General features: G+C 33.8%; 2 protein-coding genes and 1 pseudogene across 3 annotated transcripts; all 3 read right to left on the reverse strand.

Annotated features, from left to right (window-relative positions):
- Positions 1-205: 205 nt before the first annotated feature.
- Positions 206-15494, reverse strand: LOC133672761 (transcription factor MYB53). 2 transcript variants are annotated; one of them, XM_062093278.1, is made up of 4 exons: positions 15363-15494; positions 1511-6342; positions 1293-1422; positions 206-1188 (listed from the first exon to the last, which is right to left on the reverse strand). In XM_062093278.1, the coding sequence occupies exons 2-4, from the start codon at positions 1641-1643 to the stop codon at positions 429-431; spliced, it is 1023 nt and encodes a 340-aa protein (XP_061949262.1). In that variant the 5' UTR covers positions 1644-6342; positions 15363-15494; the 3' UTR covers positions 206-428. The 2 variants fall into 2 exon arrangements, with proteins under 2 accessions (XP_061949262.1, XP_061949261.1); XM_062093277.1 differs by having other exon boundaries at positions 15367-15488.
- Positions 15495-16635: 1141 nt separating this feature from the next.
- LOC133672762 (tubulin-folding cofactor C-like) lies at positions 16636-19718 on the reverse strand (annotated as a pseudogene).
- Positions 19719-19841: 123 nt separating this feature from the next.
- On the reverse strand, positions 19842-23470 carry LOC133672763 (large ribosomal subunit protein uL29c). The gene is made up of 2 exons (XM_062093280.1): positions 23104-23470; positions 19842-20251 (listed from the first exon to the last, which is right to left on the reverse strand). Exons 1-2 carry the CDS (start codon positions 23410-23412, stop codon positions 20078-20080), a joined length of 483 nt encoding a protein of 160 aa, XP_061949264.1. The 5' UTR covers positions 23413-23470; the 3' UTR covers positions 19842-20077.
- Between the last annotated feature and the right edge of the window lie 1637 nt (positions 23471-25107).

Consider the following 25107-nt stretch of genomic DNA (forward strand, 5'->3'; position numbering starts at 1 on the left):
CAAAGCAATGTAGAATCTAGTATTTTAAGTAATTATTCTTTAATTAATATTATTATAGATGCAAGAAATAATTAATTTTCATGACCTACCTGCCATGAAGATCACTGGTCATTCATGCAACATTATTGCTAGATGTTAGCTAGCTTTGTGAAAGCTATAGAAACTTGTTTACTGGAGAAAAATGGCAATTAAATCAGATGAGATCTTTCAGTAAAATCAGTCTCTCAATTGCATATAAATGGTGTACACTCCATGATGAAAGCCTCTGCTTAAATTATAAAACATGCATGTAAATCTATCTACCATGATGAGTGCAATGTCCTAAAGTATACATACAGCTACAAACAGTGTATATATGTTGTGTTATTACACAGTGAAGTGGTGGTGAAACTCCAAACCTTTTTCACATATATGAAAATTTAAGCTAATTAAGCAATATCTTGAAACAAAGGGTCTTCAAGGAGGTCATGCCAAACTGAAGGAACTTCTTCTCCATAGCTTGAAGTACTAGAGGCATCTCCCAAGTTGTTGACCATGCTGGATATCTGTGTTACAGGTGGAACTGCAGAAGGAGGAAATGGAGTTGAAGATGAAGGAAACTGAAATGGAGAAATGGGCGAGTTCTCTCCTTGACTAAACACTGTTAACTCAGGAGCTTGAGCCATGCCCTTGGTTGGTGGTGTTTGATAATTGCAAGGGATTTGTAAGTCAGGCAAATGGGAGAAGGGGATTGAATCATTGATCCCTTGAAGAGAGGAAGCCGGTAAATCCAACTGGGATAAACTTGACACTGGGCTATCCTTGAGTGAAGCAAGTGAATTCAAGAGATTAAAGGCTTCGATGTCACAAAGAGTACCGATATTGTTTAGGTTGTTTGAGCTTGTTGCAGTATTAGAAGCTGCAGGAGGTTGAGGTTGAAGGAGATATTGCAAATATTGAAGTTTTGCCATCTGTGCAGCTTCTGTTTGTAGTCTCAGAGCATGTTCTTCCAATGAATGGTGATCTATGAGCTCCTTCAGGTTAGCTAGGGCTATAAGATGAGGTAAGCTTGAGAAGATATCGGTGCGAGGCCTGTGAGTCATGGGATCAAAACCCATTTGAATGAGCTTTTTCTTCAGGTGGGTGTTCCAGAAATTCTTGATTTCATTATCGGTCCGACCCGGTAGGTGGCTTGCAATTGCAGACCATCTTAAAAGCAACAAGTAGAAGAATATGGAAATAAGTACAAACAACATGAATAATCCAGTAAATAAGATGCGGCGAGAAAGAAAGGTGAATGTTTAACTAGTTACTTGTTGCCAAGGACGGAATGGAGATTTAGAATTGTTTGTTCTTCTTCTTGAGAAAATTTCCCTCTTTTGATATCTGGCCTTAAATAGTTTGTCCACCTTAACCTGCAACTCTTTCCACATCTATTAAGACCTGCAAAAATAAACTCCTTGTTAGAGACAGAGTGAGAGACGGGGATGGAGCTGTGCTATATTTACAGAAAGATAGAAAAAATACATACCAGAAAGTTTAGGGAGGGCTCTCCAGCTTCCATGGCCATGTTTTTGGATATATTTGACAAGTTTCTGATCTTCTTCAGGGGTCCAGGGACCTTTCTTGAGGCCACTCTCGTCACAGCAAGGAGACCTGCCCATTTTCAAGAGTACAAGACAGTACTGTATCCTATGTTTTTCACCTTAAGATTAGGCTCCCTATGATCCAACCATTAACTGCAGGCTTGCTATTTATATGCGTTCCATGTTTCATGCCACCCTGATACAATAGAGCCCAAAAAAAGCAGGCTGATGTGGTAGCTTCCCATTTGCTAAGCAAAACAACAATGACCTTTTTATTCTTGAAATGTCAGCTATGCCCTCTCCGTCTCCTCCCTCTAAGGTGATTAATTACTCTTAATTAATCAATCGGCCATAATTTTTTAAGCAGCCAACTATTAAAATATGTTTCAGTAATCAAGACAGCTAGCTCGTGGTAGGGCACAATGTTTTTGGATTCCACTATTCCATCCGCGACTGGCCTCAAACCTCAATATCAGCTGAACTTCAGAAGTATATCCCTGGTGCAGATTTTCTATACCTTGGGAGGCATGAAAAAGCCTGTCTTCCATTTCAATATTGTAGAGATCAGGAAGCCTATCAAATTAATACATATATATTTTCCAAGAATTCACATATTCTCCTAGCTAGTGACATTTTCATCACTAAGCTCTGCCACACAAATATATTAATTCTGGCCGATATATCTAAAGAGTGTAGCTAGCTAGCTAGCTAGGCTGTCCCCCAAGGGCAAGGTAGGTTAGTTCTATAATTATTATACTTCAAAATACCGAGGGCAACTTTGAGATCCAAATATCGAATGATTAATGATGGTCAAAAACAAACTACTGCAGAAGTCCTAAAACTAAGAAAGAGGTCAGCGTCAGGGAACAGATGGCACGTCTTCGATGGTCAGAGTATAGAAGCTCATTCCATGCACGCAACAAATTAAGCTGCCTCCTTCGTCACCCAGTGCATCGCCATGCCGGCGATCTCTAAATTACTGTGAATCATGTTTACATAATGTTTTTATTATCAGTGAATGAAGATGGGGCCTCACCAGTTTCTGAAATTCCTGGCCAGCTTACGCATTTTTCAACTTTTTATAAGTGCCCGTTAATTAATTAGCAAATGGGAGCAAACTTAACATGACAATCACAATACGTTCTTTACTGTCATAATTACCACATTGAGCAACAATTACGTTAGTTACGACTACTAGAATTCTCATTATGTTGCTTCTTCTTCTTTTTCCAAGTAATTTCCTACTTTTTTTCTCCCAATACAAGATCACGTGAAATAACATCACGTCACTAGCTAGGGCCACCTTCAAATTTTCTATCCCTTCACTGGCTTGGATAGGGTTACTGATCAGTCCCCACAGTAATTTTACAGGTGGTTCTAAACTCTAGAGTAAAAAACTAGGGTTCTCGAGGTTATATTCCTTAATTATATAGAAAACTCATGTATACTTTTTGAAAGTCAATAATTAATTTATCAATCTCCTCTAAAATATTTCTAGCTGTTTAAATACGAGAAAAAAACAAAAAATATATTGATTAGTAAAATCTTAATTAAATTGAAAGTACTAATTTAAATAGAAAAAAAATAGTAAGAAATATTATTTTCCTAGTCTAATTTAGTCTTGAAAACAAAAACAACCGACAAAATAGTTGCCCTATAGAGTCAACATCCCTCTCCGCATCAAGATTCATGTTTATGCCTCCCTTTTATAGTGTCAGATGGTTTAATTAGCATTTTGCAATTTTTGTTGATAAATGCTCCACTCGATCTAGTATATGCTACTGGGTTCTTTGCATGCGCTAGCTAGTTTTTGAGCCCTCATAGTTATCCAAATGACCTTCACTCATACATCACACAGAAGGACAAGGTTTTGCCAGTACCTTTTGTACATCGAACATTTAATTTCTAAAGTTTTACAATCCTAAACTATAAAGAAAAATACTAGGGTTCTCAAGCCTAAGATACAACCCTTAATTATAGAAACAATTGTATATAAAACTCAAATATAATATGAAAGTCAATACATCAATCTACTTTTAGAAAATAGCCTTTAATACAAGAGAAATATCCTAATGAATTAGTAAAATTTTGATTAAATTGAAATTCATAATCTAACTAGAAAAAAGAATCCATTGATGACAACAAAAAATAAATAAATAATTCTTAAATAATATCTTAATATAATTAGACATTTAGAATGATCAAGAAAATTTTTAATTTGATTTAATGACCGGATAAAAATTTATATTTATTCACGCATTGAACTCATTTGGAATTCTTTGAAACCTAAAAAATTTTAACAGTTAAGAAAACAACATAGTAAAAGTACTTATGCCAAAAATAATTTAAAAAAGTGCCCCGTGCATTAAAGATTGGGGTAAAAAAAAGAAGGAAAAAAGAAAAACAATGGAAATTCCAGTTACTAATTAGCAGGTAGTCACTTTCTTCCTCCATATTTTCATTAAAAACAGACAATACAACAACTTTCATGTAATAAACTCAGAAACAAAACAAGTTAAGCGAATTTGTCACGAATAGAGACATGCACATCTAGTTTCTAGTATAATTTATGAATTTAATGGACTTTGAAACTTGATTTCTCAATGGTCAGCGACATAAATTGTGTTTGTTTTTTCTTCTTCTTCTTTTCTCCTGATCACAGCGCTGAATATTTCAAACATGTCTCGTGACTAACATTAATCATATTTGTTTTTAATTTCTAGAGGGAAAAAACAATTGATGAATAAGGCCAAAGGAGCTCCGGAAACAGGTCTTTTAATTAATTAATGAATGAATATGCAGGGAAGATTCTCAAAAGCATTACATATCCATCTGCAAGTGAAGATGACTTATTAGAAAATTAATTAACAAATCATACGACTCCAAAATGTGAACTCTCCACACATAATGAAATGAAAGAAAGGATCACAAGTTATATATATATATATATAAAGCGAACATTACTTATAATATTCCTACACGATAGTTATTTATTTAGTTTCACCATATCCAACTCCAGCCGTCCTCGTGAGGAAAGTTGGGGAAGTCTTCTGTGAGAAGAATGTAATCTAACTTCTTTTTTTCTTGGTGTGAACGAAACGCGGTAATATATAAACATAAGCTAATACATTTTTATACATTCTTAATCCCTAACCAATAAACTGATTCATGCATAAGTTTTAAGGTTTTTTTTTTTTGAGTTTTAATAAGTTGGTTGGTTAATGCACACTACTCTTCTTACATTATCATTCGTAAAATTGTAAAATCATCATTTTTCACCCATATCAATCCAGAAAATTATTTAAAACTAGAGGGATTTAGCAAGAACTTAATTTTACCACAACCCTGAAAACTAAAGTTAGGTTGGGGATCAAAGGAGTAAACGAAATGTAGTTCTGAATGGTGAAGTTGTATATATGGCCACCTTTTAATTAGAAATTATTAGAACTATAATAATGATCTATAAATTAATCACACATTCGTGTTAGTGGATGGAGTATAATAACTTCCAAGCGTTGTTTTCTTCCTCCAACTCACTGGAACCTCTATCATATCATGTCATTCATGTCCCAAAATAAGTGAATATATATATATATATATATATATATATATATATATATATATATAAATGAGTGAATCTAGTAACAATATCACTAACAACAAATGTTAGAATTAGCAATTTCCTAATAAAGGAGGTGGCAAGTTGATTAGTTTTATTGATTGCCTGATGCAATGTAGGGCATAAGATCATTAGCTAGTATTGTCCTTCATTATTACCTTACATATTTTCAATTGAGTACTGAAATGGATCTCGTTCCAGCTTTCCACGTGTGCTTGATGATTTTGCATCCTAACCAACCACTGTGCTAATAGGCCACCTATCTCTCTCCCCTCCCCACACCGGCGTCCGTAATTTGATAATCGTCCTAGTCTTTCTACTACAAGTGGGACTTTGGGGCTTGCTTAATTCTATGCATAATTATATTTTCTAAATGATTTGGAAAATAACTAAGGAAGAATATAAACATGCATGCGTCAATAATGCAGCAGATAGCCACATATATACATAGCATGCAATCATGCGTGATTCTTATCTGTACTGTAGCTGAGTTTGTTTTCTATATTATTATCTACAGTTTAAATCTTAAGAAGATAATAAGAAAATATATAATTCTTATGAATATACTATTTCAAATACGTACAGTGATTTACTCGATCAGAGAAGGACTTGAACTTGTTACAAGAACACTAGCCAAAACACCCTTCCTCTCTTAAAATATATATAAAGAAAAACACTTGTGTGTGTGTGTGTGTGTGTGTGTCTATATATAAATTAATGTCGATGTAAGTAAATTTGCCTCTAATTCTCCGTAGTATCCATAAATAACGTAGCAAAGAAATTACGGCAGGTAATGCGAAGAATTAACACATCGTTGCAAGATTGTATTGTATAACCTTTTTTTCTAGTTTCTACAAGAAAGTAAACGTCGCAACCAATAACATAACTAATCACCAATGTTTTCAACAGTGCGGGGTAAATGGTTGTCAAAATGCTTAAGTTTAATCATAAACTAACTCTCAGAGATAGTAACATGATGATGAAAAGGACATTACCCATTTGACCATTGAGGTAGCTGGTTAGAGGAGAAGTTGGTGCAGCAAACACCGAATTTCTACCGTCTTTAAAACCTAAAACACGTTCTCCTTTGAGTTTAAACCTCATCAAGACAATGCGTCTATGACATTTGTGGATGCCTTCGTCCTTTTCTTCGTTGTCCTGTATCATAAACAGAGAGATTTTACCCAAATTTCCTTTTTAAAGGTGGAAAATCAAGGAGTTCTTATACATCGATCGTGTCAAAAGATAAATATAATAAAGTGCCTTAAAACCGAAAAATGGGTCCTCACAATATATATGCAGTTTCATGCAACACTACCCTCGCCCTCTCTGCGGGCTTTTCTTCCCGGGATAAAGCGCGGATAATCTTGTTCATACGGGATATGTTCATGGAAAAGATTTATTATTATTATTATTATTATCTGGTAAAAAACTTATGGGAAAACTAAATAAATTAAAATTAATACATAAAAAAAGTGATTGCTCTAGGTATATACATATAAATACACTTTTATTGGCATTTTACAAATTCGATCTCCTTTCCTTTGATGGTTTTGCATTTCCTGTTAGCAATATACCTTCGATGGCTATATATATAAGAGAAAACAAATCCATCATTGCTTGGATACTGCAATATTTAAGATCGTGTATATATATATATATATATAGTTCTCAAAAATAATAAAAAAGAAGATATTTCTGCAAGAATATTATTTCACAAGGGAGTTCATTTAACCTAAACACGTTCTCTTTAAATAAATACGAAAAAAAACGCCAAACATGTTCCAAAGCACATCAAATCAATGGTCACATAGAGTCAAAGCAACACGACGAGAAGTGAGAATTCATTAAATTTGCTTTTCCGTTCTCCTTTTTCCCTTCACTTGCCTCGTATGTATTACTGTCGGCACAAATTTTACTACAAAAAGAAATAAAAAAAGATTTCCATCTTAATTAGATTTCAAGAGAGAGAATTAAAGAAACCTATTACCACCTTCTTCACGAAAGCTCGTTAAAAAGATTTTTTTCGCAGAGAGAGAGAGAGAGGGGTTGCTTCTTCAACTAGGGTTCCTTGTCTGTTGGACCACCCTCCTCTCATTGAAAAGAAGCAGGTTCAATAAAGAATTTAGAGGGTAAGTGATGTCACCTAAAGCTAGTAACTATTTTAAATTAATGATTAGAAAATATCATAGCTGTGTCAGCTAAACAACTAAATTGCTTGTTCTGTTAAGTTTCTACCCAATACATCTAAACTCGGACTTTCCATGCCTCCCCCATGCCACGTATAAGGTTTGCTGTTGCTCCATTTCCATGCAGAAGGAAAGCAACCCTAATATATGTCAATGGGGCTAGGAACATGTACAAGATTCAACATATAATATACATAGAATCACGAATAGAATATAAGGGATGCCTTATTATTTGTTCTTAATTGGAACAGTCCAGAGAGATCGATTCAGAGATATACGATCGTCTTTCTTTGCACGCATTATCTTTTGGGAATATAATAAACAGTACTGATCAGAGATTATGCACCCGTGATATATACATATTGTTTTAGAACTCCAGCCAATTGACTCGAATCAAAAATTGGATACCAAACAACCACTTGCAGCTCAAATAAATTTTGGATTTGATGAGGTCTAGCTAGCCCCTCGAATCAATGTATTTGGATTTGATATATATAGAGGTACGTAGATTGACTGACAAAGCCACTTGCAGTTTCCATCAAAAGCCATCATCAGTAAGGGTCCAGTATTTTCAATCCAATAATACATGTGGCTTGCTCAGATAACCTATAGACTAACACAGTCATATTAGAGGGAAAAATTGATCTAATTGAAGAATATTTATCAATTGTCTCTCTAACCCTAAATAAATAAGCTAAGATATGTATTTATGTATGTATTGGCTTGGACTAGTGAGGTTATTTCTTCGACTATGGACAGTGACAGTTGCCTTAAGCATCATTAAGCACTTGATTAGAGTAAAACAAGCAGACAGTGCAGAAAAAACAGTCTATATATAAGAAAGGCTTGTACTGCGTATAGTACACCTGAGTAGTATTTGTGTACATGCATCAAACACTAGCTCCAACTCCTTTCTACTGTTCATGGCCTAACTACCCTAATAGCCACAGAACAAAAACAATTAATGTGGGGCATGAAAAATCTATGCTAATTTCATCATATCTTTACTGTTTCAATGATAATTACACGTCGAAAATGTTTTACTATTGAAATCAAGTCATTTACCCCATTAAACAAAGTGCCCATATGGCGACCATAAACTAATTTAAGATTAAGATTATATAACCTCTGACATGACACTAAGACTTAGGGCCATTGATTGAATTTATAATCAAACAATGCTCAAATCTTCTTACTTACACCCCCACTATAGTATTACTATCATACAGCATCTAGCTACTCGTTTTCTCAACCGTTATGGCCAGCACTATGGCTTAGGAATATATGATATATGAATTGATTTACAAGCAATCAGCCACAAAAATATAATATAATATGAAGAATAATTTTGTTATGGGAAATATTTAGGTTTAACAACAGTATTTTAATGAAGAAATTTTGGAGTATGCTAGCTTTATCATTGTTTTGATCCCATCAACTACCATGTCTTGATTTGTTGGCTTAACTCCAATAGACAATGACATCACATATACAGCCAAGGACTGCGAAAGACAATGAGACTGATAGTTTGGTTAATTATTATGTTAATTATGCACCTAATTAAATTTATACAACACTTGGACAATCTTCTCATTTGATTTAGCTACTGCCTAGCTAGCTAGCTATATAGCCCTGATTGATTGTATGCTTCCATCAACTTTTGACAAGAAGAAACTCAGGCTCAGAGACAACCAAAATAATTACCACCAACTTAATGATCCGGCCGTTAATTCGCCTTTACAACTTAGTAGTTATGAACGATTTTTTTTTAATAATGCACGATTTTTAAATAGATAACACAGGTGATCCCTCAACTAATTATCCATTGAAGCTATGTACTATACGTTTATTTATTTATTTTTAGTAAGCTATGTACTATATATCATTTTTTTTATAAGGATTGCTGCTGGGGACCATAAATGATTTTTTGATATATAATATGATTAAAGCTATGTACTATACGTGATATATATAGTTCTTGCAGACAATTTGGAACTTTCTTATGCTTCATATAGGTTTTCTACAGATCTGTAGGAACTATATATGATGTTGGAGACCATTTTATAAAGTCCTCGAAATAAACAGGGAATGAAGATCGCCTGATCATTTTTCAATAAATATTCTTGCATCAAATGATTCTATATAATTCTCCCTAGAAATTAAGATGATGATTTGATGTGTAGTTTATCTCTGAATATATATATATATATATATATATATATATATATATATATACACACTAAGGGGAAATTAACTTAATTTTTTAAGAATATGATCAGAAAATGCATTCAAATTAAAATGAAGATGAAGCTGTTCATGCTGAAATTTACTCGCACCCTGGTAACAATATCGTTTACATATAGTAAAACTAAAACCCGGGTTGTATATATATGATTTTGCTTGATAAATATTTATGAATGATATAATTCTGATGAAATAAATAAATAATAAATTATATAAGAACAAGTCAATCAAAACAGTAATTAATATCCAAAAACAAGTTTCAGGTGAGAAATTACTGCCGAATAATAATTAGCACATAATTTTTTCCCCGTTAATTTTCCACCCAAGTTAAATTAAACATACTCTAAGACTACTATATATAGCTTAAGAATTCAAAAAAAAAAAAAAAAACTATCGCCGATCATGCTAGATTCAACATACAAGCAAAAACAAACGGAGATGTATGAAACAAACAATATTTACACACTAAAGGGGAATTAGAAAATCATTGAAAAAAAAGAAAAGAAGCAGAACCTTCTATGCTTCAAAATTCAACGGATTAAACAAAAGAATATATAGTAAACTAGTGTTGAAAAACAATACTGTCCATTTAATTCTTGAGAATTGACATAAGAAGAAAATTAGAGGGGTCCTTAGAATAGCATAGCAACCTTCACTTACCAAATCATGGCGAGCCAATAATTATCATTGACGTGTTTGTTCACGAGAAAACAAAGTCGTCATACGCACCTATTTATATGAGACTCATCTTCTGGGTCCCTATCCCTAGCCCTAGCCCTAGCCCTAGCCCTAGCCCTAGCCCTAGCTACACCTCCCTCTGATGTATTTTAATCATTCAAGTTGATTTACACACTAATGCCATATTTTCTTCACTGAGAAATCATAAATTTATGGCATGAAGAATATTGCAATGTAGCATTTAAATCTGTAATCGAAAGTATTTTATGCTATGTATCAATATCCGTGCACTTATCTTCTTTTGCTTGTTGTGTTACCAAGAGTATACGATTCAAACTTTAAGAGCACCACCTGTTCCTCCTGTTTAATCAGATACGCTCATATATATGATATTTAATTAATTTAACTCGGATTTAATATTGTACGTATATAGCTAGAATCTCTCTTCTATTTTTTATTTTTTTTCTTGATAATATGCAATTTATAAACAATAGCATCAGTTAACACTATTACTGTGATATTAGCAACTGGGGTGCAGAAAAATCAGCTCTAATTTGAATACTTGCAGCTTGCAAACATATATAACCTGCTCAACAAATCCATCTAAGTTTGATGTGAATCTACACAGGCATCCTAGACCTAGCTAGTTCAAGTTCGATCTTACATGTTCTTGAAGGTATATTCTAATGAATTGAGCTAAGACAGTGAGACCTAACTCTCTCTCTCTCTCTTATCTCTGATCTTGCTAGAATGAGTGCAGTTAATGTTATGATGATTTAAGGATAACACTGATTATGATCTTCGCTAACAAATTAACCAAGAATCATTTAAACTTTAGAGTATGTACACATCAGCTAGTTTATTTGGTAGAGTCAGAGAGCTTCTTGATATATATCACTATAGAGTTTTGTTTTTAAAATGAAAAAAGAGCAACTGAGAACGCATAAAAAAGAAGAAGAAGCCAGAAACGTCTTCATGTGCAGAGAACCAATCCGCCATTAAAATCATGTAAGGTATGCGTCACCTCGTACTAATAGCAATTCAACTAGGATCTCCTATTAGGGCTTCCAAAGCATTCAATTTCTCTAATATCAAGACAAAGAGAAGCTCATGGGTTAGTAAGTTCGTCGCTGTCCACAGTCCATAGTCTTGGGGCCTGGTGGTGAATCCTGGCCCGCTAAATGGATCCAAAAGTGCCCAACTTGACCTAGATTTGACCTATCAATTCAAGTCCTTTTGTCTCATTTGTAACCGTAGATTTAATTTAATATTAAATAAATAAAAAAATCAATCAGCACAGACAAGAACAAAGAGTTGGAATTGAAAAAATGATTCGGAACAAAGAAAGAAATGGAAAAACAAAAGGTTATAAAATATAGTTATGATAATTCAATGATACAATTCAAGCAATCGGCAGCTCTTAATTAATTGCTACCTATATTCCCTAAACCAAATCAAAATAGCATTGAACTAGTCTTATAACATAGCTTGTCGAATTTCAAGTCAAGTTAATTTTTAACATAAAAAATAATAATTATTATATTTTCATGAATCATAATTTTTTTAAAATTAAAAAACAAAAGATATTATTTATATTTTATAAAATAAATTAAAAAATATATGAATTAACAAATAAAAAATAATTATCATCACTAATTAAATATTATAACGAGAAGCTAATCTTTGTAATCGAAGCAGAAGATAAATGCCCATGCCAAAATTTTACCCCAGTTTTTCTTTTTATCTTATGTGTTTTCATTTATTTCATATTAGAAACTAACTTTTATTGTTAATAAAAAAAAAAGATTTTTATTTTATAAAAAACATAATACAAATATTTTAAGATGCGGCAAGCCCTATGATGCCAGGAATAATGGACTTACATCATGATATCATACAACTAATTTATATAAAATATAAGAGGAAATAATTTAGATAAATTAAACTAATTTCTTCGAGACACTATAAAACTAAAAAAAATGTTAATACAATCACTATTTAAATAATAAATCTAAACAAAATAATTTAACCAATAAGAGAGAGGGCATTAATAAATATTTAAATAAAAAAATAATGCAAAAAAATAAATAAATCACACCCACATGCGAGGTCTTTAGTCAAAAAGCTCAAGCTAGCACCTAGAGAAAATAAATAATAATTAAGCAACATGTTATCTATTGGATAGGTCATATGTTTCCTTCTAGTTAATTTTTTTTGTCATCTTAAATTAAAATCCAAGCTTTTAGAACTTAAAAATCTAATTTTCAATTTATTTTTACCTAAAAACACCTCAAAAATACCATAAAAACTGCAATAAACTAAATAGTAACCCTAAGACACCACAAAATTACTCTAAAAAAAATCAAATGAATTAAAAAACTAAATAGATATAATATACTTTTTCCAGCATGTTTATAGAGAAATATCATATTCATTGATTTCTATAGAGAAGACAAACTCATTGACACAAATCCCAAACATTTAGATGGCCAAAATGAGAGCATTCAACCATTTTCTCTCTCTTTAAATTTTTTTCAAAAACTTTCTCTCTCCTCCCTTAACAATTGGAGATTGAAAAGTGAAGAAAATAAAATTAGATACCGAGACATGAATCTCTAAAACAATAAGGTCAAATGATAGAAAATTTAAAACTCTTGGGATCGAACTAAAGTTTCCCACACCAAAATCTAAATGGATATGTGTTTTCAAATAATTTTGATTTTCAACATTTATTGAATTCTACTTTGCAAAATCAAAACCGAACCTATATTCAAACATAACCCAAAATTCAGTACATTAGGGGCAAAACAAATTGGAAGAATTACAATATATAAGAAACCATGATGCCATAACTTTGGAGGATGAAATTGCAATAATTAAAAGTTTGAAAATCAAAATAGAAAAAAGAAAAAAAAAAGCATTGCTTAAGTTAACAGGCGAGTTGAGAATGAGTTTGATGCTACATTGAATATGCCATTTATTTTAGTTTATGCTCTAACCAGGACTAAAATTTGCAGACAAGTACTAGCAAACATGCATACTTTGCAGGTAAAGGGGCCAATTTCTTTATGGTTATTGTTTAATCAACTACTCCATCCTGCTAGTGCTAGAGATTCAAGGGTTTTTATTTATTTATTTTAATAAGAGAGATTCAATTGACAAACGATAAAATTATATATATATATATATATATATATATATATATATATATATATATATATTAAATTGAAAGGTGGAAAAAGCATTAATAAAAAAAAGAAAATCAAATAATAGTTTGAATGTTGGAAATTAATTAGTTAACCTTGTGACCAGCTTGACTCAATTGAATTCAATAATTTTTTTTTATCAATTTTTTTAATCAAATATATAATAGAAAAAAATCCAAAAGGAGCCCAAGCGCATGGGCCTAAGCATTAAAAAAATCTCAAGTGTGTGGGCCTTATAGCCTACATGTTTGGGCTAACTTTTATCTTTTTTAATTTTTTAGAGGGGCAGATGATATTTTTTTTAAGACAGTAGATGAAACATCATTGCTTTCTACAAAATTCAGTGATTATGTCGCCAGAAAATAAGATTTTAGTTTTTTAGCTTAAAAATCTATTTTCAACTTATTTAACCGAAAACATCTAGAAAACACTTTAATCACATTCAGAAACCTATCCATGATCTCCAAAAACCCAAAAAAAAGATCAAAAAATTGAAATCAACCTGAATTTAAAAACATTATCGCGGTCAAATATGCTTCCTCTGGAAAGGAGAAGAAAACAAAACACCTAGGTTAAAATACCCTCATAAAATGAAACTCATTAACACCGACTTCAACTTTTTTGGTGACCAGAATCATCTTCAACATCCATTTTCTCTCTCTACACCGCAATCTAGCATCCTCTCACTCCTTCCTCTCACAAAAAGGATTGAAAATGAAAGAAGTTAATTCTAGTACCAAAATTGAAATTTTGATAACTAACAGGATAGATCCCTTATCAATCGAAAAAGATAGGGATTAAAATAAAGTTTTTGTATGAAATTTGAAGCCGCCATCTATTTTACCTGTTATTTTCACTTTGATCCTCTAACTTTTAATCCAAAATTTTTTTATATAAAAAAATATACAATTGGATGCTAAATTGAGCTAAAAAAAAGGCTCAATCATGCAAATAAAAGTTGGAGGAGTAAGTTGAATATTTTTTTAAATTGCTTATTCTAATCCAAGTGATTGATTTGTGAGGAGATGAACGGTTATTTCATCTACAGTTTTTGTTATTAATTATTAATAATTAATATGTCTATTCCTACGAACCACATGAAGTGAGATGGAACCAACCTGCACCTAACTCTTTTGACTCTCTCAGGCTAAAAAGACCTGATAGGCCGACGTGCTTAATTGGACTCATCCAGGGCCACCTCTTTAAGTAGATATATACGCCTCCCTAAAGTTATTGTAAGGTAGCATCTAATGATTAAGCAGGGAAATTCGATACATAACTGTTCAAATTAGGATCCAAAAAGTCCCCAAGGAGACATCTCACCCCTCCAGTTAAGAGTTAAGAGCAGAGACTTTTGTTAGATTCAAATTTTAAGAGAGATGGGATGGGGTTTTAGGAATGGAAAGCAGCTACTCGACGTTGTGGTGTCCAGCTACTCTACTCCACCTTCATGGGTTGCAATTTGCAAGGCACAAGATTCTACACCAAAAACCTAAACGGGATCCGCTAATCATGCACTCAATTCTATCTTTGTTGAGGAGGGCAGCATTTAGAACAAGATTAATGGCAATAAAGTCTTCACAGCATGCGAAAACAGCACGACCAGAGCATCCTTTGAGCTACCAACAATCAAATGACAAATGTATGTACTGTGCATCTAAAGCAAGAACCAATCAATGTGTTTCTAAGAGCATGCTGCACTCCTAAAGAAATACGCAAGAGGGATGGAAACTACATAAACCATGAAAGGTTTCCAAGAAACTGAAACAAAGACCCAAATGCAAATTACATGGAGTCCATAAAAAATTCATCAGCAGCCAAAAAAAATCCAATCAGGTATTACTAGCAAATAAAAACATACCTACCTTGAGAATCATATCAACTTGTGAATACTTGTTCCGCATAGCACTCAGGACTGCACCACTCAGCATGCGGAGGACGCATATCAAGACAAATGATCAGAGGACATTGGAAACGAACTTTAAAACCTGAAAATAAACCAAAACCGAGAGATAGAGAGAGAGCAAAAGGGGGGAGAGATCGAATTATCCAGGCTTGCTGATGGATATCTTAAGTTACTGGATAGAGAATACGAGAATCAAGTAACAGGTTTAAAACTTTAAATAATGATGCATGCAGAGTTAGGTCACATGGTTGTAGTTGAGGACTGAACGAATTAGATCATCAAGATCTACCCATGATCATAAAACATGATTGGACCTGATGAGAGAATCAAGTCAAAGCTCGAAAAAGAAAATGCCATGCCCACAACTAAACATCACTTAACAGGAGTTGGTAACAAGGGAATAGAATATATACAATGTATGACACCTCTACTTTGTGACTTAAATTCATTATGGCAGTTGCTTGTTATGGCCCACATAAGAATCCTTAATGTGAAAGCAATATGTTGCAAGGATTTGACAGTTAAAGAAATACCTACCACAGTCATGTGACCCATGCTAAACGTCAGGTGGGAATTGCCCTTAACGTAACCAGAGTCCAAGGGAACAACTATTAAACAGCTCGAAAGTTGAAAAATCTATACAGGTTTCCCTGGTATTATTACTTCGATAGATGCTATATAGGAGAAAGTAGAAGAATTTTTCCTGTGGGAATTGCCGAGCAGGTTACTGCTGCCAACCCACACTTTGACAAATCCAGAAGGGAAATCACAGAACATTTGGCAAAACCCATACCAAACTCACAACAGCACCTAATTCAAGCATTCCAAAGAATCTTTGAGTGGGTCTAGCAAACAAATTCATGTTTTCCTATTAATTAAACTCTGGAAAGCACTTGTCTTTACGTAACACAAATTTTCTAATTGGGATAATTATGGTAAAACTGGCAAGATCCCATCTACAAAGCCAAATGCCAACAATGAAGTCAGAGCATAAAGTCAAAACAGGTGCAGTTGTAAGAGGTGCTCCAAATAGTCCATGTAAAATACAGATAAGATTATTCAGCTTGCTTCTGAATCTTAAGCACAGTCAACAGCCACCAGAACTGTAAATTGGAAAAATAAGCAGTAGAGATAGATGAGCTCATGAACAGCCATAATTTCTTTAAAATAAATCTAACACAGAGTGATTCATACGTGTAAATCAATATGCCTACAAAAAAAGAGATGATTGGTCTATAATTTTTTCCTTTGACTGCAAAGAGGGATTTCATTAACAAAAGCACAAAACTAAAAGGTTCATTACATACATAAACCATCTCTGAAAATCCCATGTCATGGTCTTGTTAACAAGATAGAACAATAAAAGTGTAAGTTGACCCACCCAACAGCATCACATATGCAAAAAAATCACATCTGCAGAACATAGCAACACTTAAATCATCATTGGACTACAAGCAATCTCTGGAATGAACTTAGAAGCATTATTGCAGAGAAGGTGCCGGCAAAAGATGTAGCATCAATCAAAGAACAGCAATAATCCCCAGAACACATCCAATTCAACGGCAATTGAGAACTAGCTCACAAACTGCACTTTTTAGCTTCAATAATGCTGTACTAGGCTTATATGCCATGATAACTCGTCAGACTAGGTACTCGCCCAGCAAAACATCAGCATCCAATCAGAAATCTAAGAGCATAGCCAGTAGGTCATGACAGCAACTCACTTTCAGCAGACATTTCAAGGATTTAAGCATCCAGATAACAACCTGATCCTTGAAACTTTCCATGACAACAGCAAACTTGACCACAATCCAGAAAACATATGAAAGGGCAATAATCTTCAATGGTTGAACCAGATGCCCGCAATTGTTTAAACAATTGTTGGCATAAGAGCAGAACTAACCAAAAAAACCAGCTGATAAATTCATATTTAGAATTGCAGCTGTATCAGAAGACAACCTCTTGTAGCATACAGAAGTAACTAGAATAGAAAGCATATAAGAAACAGCAATATGGAAGTACAGGGTACCATCAAACAGACCCCCCACATAGCAATAGAGACCTCGAAAAGCAGAACTGGGAACAATCACTGCAGGCAGATGGGAGATAAACCTGGCAGCATAAAGCCAAGCTCTTTCATTTAACTGGCAGAAAATTTTCAGCAATGCAGCAAGAGCTGCGGGACTATTGAACAGTTAAAAAGTATGGCAATTTATTACGCCACTAGATTGATGGAAGCCATTGAAGGCCCAGCGCCAGGCAAATCAACCACAAATTCTCTTTATCAGTAGTCCATTAACATCTAGTCCTCCTCTTACAAATCACATAATCATACTCGAATCTGTTTTCCATTTTATTTTTCAAATCTCTCAAGATGAAGTTAATACAAAGCTCCCTACGTAGGTTTTGGGATTGCCAAAAAAAGTTACTAGAAGAGATACAGTGTTCACTTTGGAAGAACCCAAAATAAAATACATCGGAACTCTATAAACCTCCCAGAAAATGAGTACCTAGCACAATGTTAAGGAGTGATCAATTTAACAAAATAACATGATGGATTAACGACATAAACAGGACTGCCATCAAATTTCATAACAGTCGATATGGATTAAGAAAATAGTTCCATTATATTACAAAAAGCATTTTTAATTTCACCCCTTTCAAGTGAAGTTTGATTCTGATAGACTTCAGATGTGGCGCACCAAGATATTTCTAATGGGTAAAGATTCCAAACAATAACTCTAATTTTTTTGCTGCCACTCCTGACATGTCAGTATTGCACTTCTTTGTATAACAAGTCGTCCATCTGTTATCAAAGGTTTCCCTCTAGTTTCAAACTAAAGCAATCTTAGAAGAAGTGTTGCAAATTTTAAATTTACACGGATGCTTGGATGCCTACAAACTTCTATACAAAGCATTCACGACAAGCCGCCTTTTTACAGGAACTTCCCATAAACTCACAATTATTGAGGATGAGGAACAGTTTCCGCTCCAAATTTATTCAGGTCTTTGCCCACTAATCTATGTAGTATATACTGTCTAAGCAGCTAAAAAAATGAGCATCTATTAGGCAGTTCTCTTTAAGAGTATCAACTGTGAATTGGACTGAACAGAGCCTCCATCCCAATAACAAGAGCAACTAAAACACATGAAATAAAATAAATAAATAAAATACATAAAGAGAATCCAAAAGCAGAGGAACAAGAATAACCAAACAGTAGTACAGCATCATTTCCCACTTTTCATTCAAAACTCAACAGCACTTGGCATCTAAAACACAATCAACCCACAAAATAAGACGACAGAAACCCAAAAAATCACATTACCTGAACCCAAACTCGCATAACAAACTATTTGAAGTTTCGCACTCTAAACCCCCGTATTCTCCACTCCGCTTCAGCTCTTTCAGGATCCTCAACCTCCACTCTTCCAATCCTTTCACTGTCCTCCAAAACCGACCAACTCGGTGGTTTAACCGCTCTCAACCACTTAAAATCATCCAAATTTTCCCAATTCAAATCCTCCTCTTCCAGCCCAGCTTCCCTCAAATCCTCCTCAATCCCCTCATATCTCAAAAAAAAACGGCGCGAATCTCACAGCTCCACAATCCTCAATTATCGGCCCACTCCTCACTCTCAAATAAAAATCACAACTTTTCGCAAAATCTGATGCGATGGTAACACAAAAAAGCAGTTCTCTACTTCCTCTATCAAAATTGAACCAATCACAGGTCCCGTGTAAACCCTACAATTCCTCAATCTGTTAACAAACATTGCGTTAACGCAGCCAGTCAATTTCACTTCACATGAATTCAAATCCGACAGCGAAAATTCTCTAAACTCTTTAAAATTCTTGAAATTTTTTGTTAGAGTTTGATTTTCTTGGTTTAGTGAAAGAGGAATTTGATGGATTTGGATTGTCGGGATTTGGTGGGATTGGAATTGGATTTGGTTTACTTGTGGATTTGTTTTTGAAGGAGAATTTCTTCTTAGGGACAAGTTGGGAATTCAATTTACCGAGAGATTGCTTTAAGTTTTCGATGGATTTAATATTTCACAAGGGAGAAAGTAGGCGCTTTCAGCGACGAGTTTTTCGAGGGAGATGTTGGCTATATGAGATTTTAAGCGAGCAGGATCTGTCGTGTTGGGTGTGTTGGGATTCGATTGAGCTTTTGGAATCGGTGAATGTGGAGAGGAAGGAGGCGGTGGAGGCAGTTTTTTGTCGGGATTGGTGGCGGTTGGACAGGCGGTCTAGCATTTCTTGGTGCTTTTTTTGGAGTGCATGGTCCATGGGACTGGTTGGATTCGGACTCGAGAGATCTGATGGCGGGCGATTCTTCTTCCATGATTGTTCGTGGTTGTTGGAGGTGGATAAGGGAATGACACTGAGCGGGAGGCATGAAAAAAAGAAATGAAGGAATATGAAACGGCAGCGTTTAGGAATAAAACAATATTATGAGGAATTTTCTTTTCCTGTTGCTCAATAGTAACATTCAAGCAAGCTATTAGACTAATCAGTACTTTGCTAAAGAAGAAAAGGCCAAGTATAAGGCAAAGGGAAGAATAAAGGGACCGGGAGGAAAAATTACGCAATCAGTGAAGGAGGATGCTGCTCCTCCTATGTCATGAAATTACATCAAATTCATTGAGGAATAATACAATGCAATTGGCTCAAGCAGATTTTTCAGCTTCTGCAGCTGCCTCTTCCTCTTGCAATTTCTTCAAGGATGGAGGTGGTCTAACAACAATGCTTCTCTTCCATTGCCTGTCCAACTTTCTTGACAGCCTCTTCCCAACCCCCTCCTCAATCTCTCTTTCCCGCTTAACAGTAAGCATGCGAGCAATCTGCAATCAATAAAACACACTCAGTCAATACTGAATTACGGGGGAGGGTACTACTTTTAGCCTTGAAGCATCGGGCAGCGAACTTCACTGCGAAAAGGCACATCATTCTCGCAGAAAAAGGTTCAGAATGATAAATGAACTTCAGTATTTTAATAAAATATGTGATGAGCACACAGAAAACGCATGAAAGTGAAAATGTGGAAAATGGGAACCTACAAAATACTTGAACACAGCAGGCATTTCACCACATCTTAGTTACAAGTAAAGGTGGCATCTAGTCATATCCCCATCTGGCTTGCTGCTTGACTGCACAAACTAGTACTTAATAAGGCACATAGCACATAACATATCTCCAGCCACAGGAAGAAAAAAAATCTCTAAGCAATTTCAAAAGGATGCAATTATATCTCCAGCAAATTAGGCTGCCGAATATATGTCAGCAAGCAAATGATTTAGATGGGATTTATTGATTGCCATGGTGTCATGACCATTAAATGTACAGCTCCAACTTTATGTTAAATAGTAAATACACAAGACTACCCATCAAAAACCATTGAGTTGAAATACACACTTAGAAGCATCATTTTGCCTTTGGCCAGTCCTCTTACTCCCCCGCCCAGTTATTCCTTGGAGCATAATTGAGTTATCGCAGCCTTATCCCAGACATTTGCTGACAGATAGACCCATTTCACCTTTCTGCACTACTCAGGGATATACCATATGGGTCATTTATATTTCAGTAGGCATGCAACCAATGACACTCGGTAGAAGAATAGCTACATGAATTGCAGAGAGTCATTTTCACTCCATACTGTATTGTAGCATGTCATGGCCTTAAACTATTTCTTAAACTGTATGCCCCAGTCCCATAATACATCCAGGAGCCTCATTGTATTCAACTTCATGCCATGGACATGAAATAAATGGTACGGTAAGTTTCTGCCTTTCAGTCTGACACATATTGCATGGACTTATGCTAGTGACCATTTGGATTTCCATCCAAGTGCCAGACTGTCAACCTCTAGAACCATTCTCCCTTTTAAAGAGTACATGTAAAATACACAGGTAGTTTAAGGTGACCTGCAGAAAAATTTGACTCCTTACCTTGATAACGCATTCGAATATTACTATTCTCATTGTTTCAAAGAAGATCCCTGATTACTAAATGGCAGACAGGGCAAGAATAATAACATTTACATTAGCATTTTTCAAGGTTGCAACCAAGGTAACAATATACTACCAAATCCAGAAATACAGCAACCCCAAAGACTTAAAACAAAAAATGGAAGATAATGGAACGAAATGAAACCACACTTTCCAACTTAATCATTTACATAAGAATTCCATGGGAAGATAAATTACTGACGAGGACTTGGAAAGCCATGATATTAGGTCATACATACAAGCAGCAAATGGTTTAAAGAAAGTATGCCTGGTTATCCAACAGAAAAAAGAAAAGTGTGCGAGAAAAACAACAAGTGCTCATGTTTCATGCATCTACCAAAACTTTATGTTTATTTATTTATCAAACATAGAAGGAAATGGTGGGAAGGTGTTATGAAAAACAAAAGGCACAAATTCCACATTGTTAATGGAATTCCTCTCATTCATAATGCTGGGCCAAGAACATCAGCGAGTAAAATAAAGTTGATGATATCCAAATTGGAAATATGCTTCGATGATTGCTCCAACTAAAATTATTCTGCTGGTTACCCTTGACATGATAACTAGACAGCCAAAATCCACCATAGAAGTCACACTCAAGCCATCCATTGACATTTCTACAGAATAAAGATTGAAGCATAGAGGTATGCACCTCAAAAACCAAGCTTCCACCTCTATTATAAATCCCTTACTTCCCTTCTTCAGAAAATTTTGTGTTTGTTAAATTGTAAGAAGTATCCAAAACATCAGTTCCCGCAGAAACTATTTCAGACATAACACTTACAAATTACAACCATGCAATACAGTGATGTATTCTAGTCCTTCCATAAAGAAAAACCTAAAATGTCCCAAAAAAATTGCATTCCCTTCTGCTTAAGTATTCTTGTTGCCATTAACGATTCAGATACCCAAGACACCCTTTCCAATTAATTGACCAAACAAATTTGAACTAAAGAGCAATGGAAAAAACATATTAAACAATGAGAAGTTGGGAGTTGTATAAAAGAAAAGCAGGAGCCTCATATTTTACTTGTTTACCAGAACTTCTGAGTTTTGTCATCTATTAAAATATAGAAAAACATGCAAGGAAGGTCTACACAAAAATAAATAAACGGAACCCCTTCCACACTTTCATGGCTCCACAGTAAGGTGTATCAAAATTCCTCTTTCACAAATGGGGAGGGAGCCATAAACACCAGAAAGTAGAAATGAAGTTATCTGATTCCATTATATGATCTCATTGATTACTCAACCATTGTTTAGGGCTTAAAACTCAAGTTGTACAACGGAATCACAGGGCTTCACATCAAAAGTCAAGAGCCTCTCATATCAATCTCCTACTAGTAATTAAATTGCAACGAGCATCCAAAAACACTACAGTCCTAGCTAATCACGATGCAATGCGGCCAGGGAGCCTACTCCCCCCACACAGCAGAAGCTGAAATATCCAAAACAACTCAGAATTCCCATTTTGCCCCCCCTAAGCACACTTGTTGCCATCATTATTTCCAATTCACTCCGGCCTCATAAAACAAGCAACTAAGAAACCAACATAGTAATCAAAAGAAACAAAATTTCAAGCGTTCCATGGAAATTTAAAGGCAAAACCAGAAGAGAGTATTTCATAATTTGAACTAACAAGCAAGAAGAAAGATATAAAACAATGGATAAGGGAGAAAGCGAGATACCCTTTTGCGCATACGGCGAAACTCACTAGACTTGAACTCATTACGTGTAGATTTCTGAAGACGAAGCATCAAGAGTTCACCTTTAAGATCAACAACCTCTTCATTAATTTCCTCAGTTGTCTTGGCCCTTATTTCCTTCAGTTCTTCTTCTTTCTTAGCCATCATTATTACAGAAGACCGTGTCATTTTGATGGAGGGTAGGAGAACTGAAACGGGACATTTTTGGCGGATTTGGATACCGGAGAAGCTTGATTTTGGGATTATAGATAAGGGCTTTGGGGGGAAAGTAAGTGTGGGAAGGCTCAGCATTGCTCTGTTCTTTGGGTTCGCTTGGGAGACTCTGTCCTTGCTCAAGGGCTTCAACTTCCAGGGTATAGTAGATAAGGCGTTTTCTTTGGCAAGTTAGTCCCTCGATTATACAAACATTTTCAATTTAGTACTAAAATTATTTTTATTTTCTAATTAGATTCCAAGAAGTTCAAACAATTTCAATCAAATCCCTCCATGGGTGTATATCAAATTACTTTTCATCTAAATTTCACGTGTTAAACACTTAAATGAGTCCCCAACTACATCGTGTTTCTAGTCGATGTTTGTTGTATTATTTTATACTGCTCTTATAAAAAGCTATAATCTTGTAAGATTTTAAATTAATTTTAATATTTAAAAACAATTATGCATTATGAATATATTTTTGGATATTATAATTTTTTTTAAAAAGAAATAGAAAGATAATGCTTTATATCTAATAAAATAAGTTAAAATATATAAATTGTTAGAGAATAATATAAATCATATCATGAGATCTCATTTAATAATTTAAGTTATTGGGTTAAGATAGTTCTTTAACATGATATCAGAGCCTTGATGACCAAGCAGTCACGAGTTCGAATCTCACCATCCTTATGTATTTGATAAAAATTAAGCACAAGGTAATATAGGTTTGTTCAAGTTTTAAGCTCAAAGAACATTCACTTGAAGAAGTGTGTTAGATAATAATATAAATCATATCTTGGAACCTTACCTATTAAAAATAAAAGATATGTTTGTACTATAAATGTGTTTCGGATATAATGAATTTTTTTAATTGAAAAACAAAAGGATGTTAATTTATACATAATAAAATAAATTAAAAATATATATGAATTGATAAATAAAAAAATTACTAACACTACTTGACTATTAAAGCAAAAAACTAATCTTCCTATTAAAAATAAAAAATAAATACACATGTAAATATTTTATTCCGAGTTTATTTTATTTGATACATTTTTTCTTTATTTTATTTTAGAGGTTAGTTTTGGTTGCTAAGAATAAATAATTTTTTGTTTTTATAAATGTATCATGAAAATGCATTTTATTTATATAAAACATAAGACAAAAGAGTTATAATAATATTTTTGAAGTATTATAAAATTAAAAGAAAACAATTAAGAAGATTAGCTACTATTTTTTTATAAAAAAAGTAAAACCAAACAATTTACAAAATAAGAGAGGGTATTAAATGAGTCACTTTCTTTCTGCTGACTTTTTCTCTCATTTCTTAACATTTTAGGGTCTAAAACATAAAATAAATGAAATTTGGAATTGAAATATAGATTTTTATAATAATAGGTATCAAATGATACATAAACTAAAGTTTTTTGGGCCAAAGTGAAGTTTTCCATGTCAAAATGAAAATGAGGTGTGTTTTTTTATTAAATTTGGTCCTTGATGTTTTAATTTTCTTTTTAATTACAATCTAATATTTTATTTCACAAAATCAATCTATAATTTAATATTAGAATATTTCTTGACACATCATATATATATATATATATATATGAAAGCATGTAAATTTTAAAAAATAGACACGTTAATAAGCAATCTTAGGATGTTATAATTCATAAATATTTGAGTCAAGGGAATCGTGTTTTGTTTTGTAATGTATAGTTTTTACGTTTTAGGTTGTTTTTTATATATATATTAAAAAAAAAAGGCATTAAAGAGAGCACAAGATTACTT

The sequence above is a fragment of the Populus nigra genome, chromosome 14 (genome assembly GCF_951802175.1).
Source record: "Populus nigra chromosome 14, ddPopNigr1.1, whole genome shotgun sequence".
Taxonomy (NCBI): domain Eukaryota; kingdom Viridiplantae; phylum Streptophyta; class Magnoliopsida; order Malpighiales; family Salicaceae; genus Populus; species Populus nigra.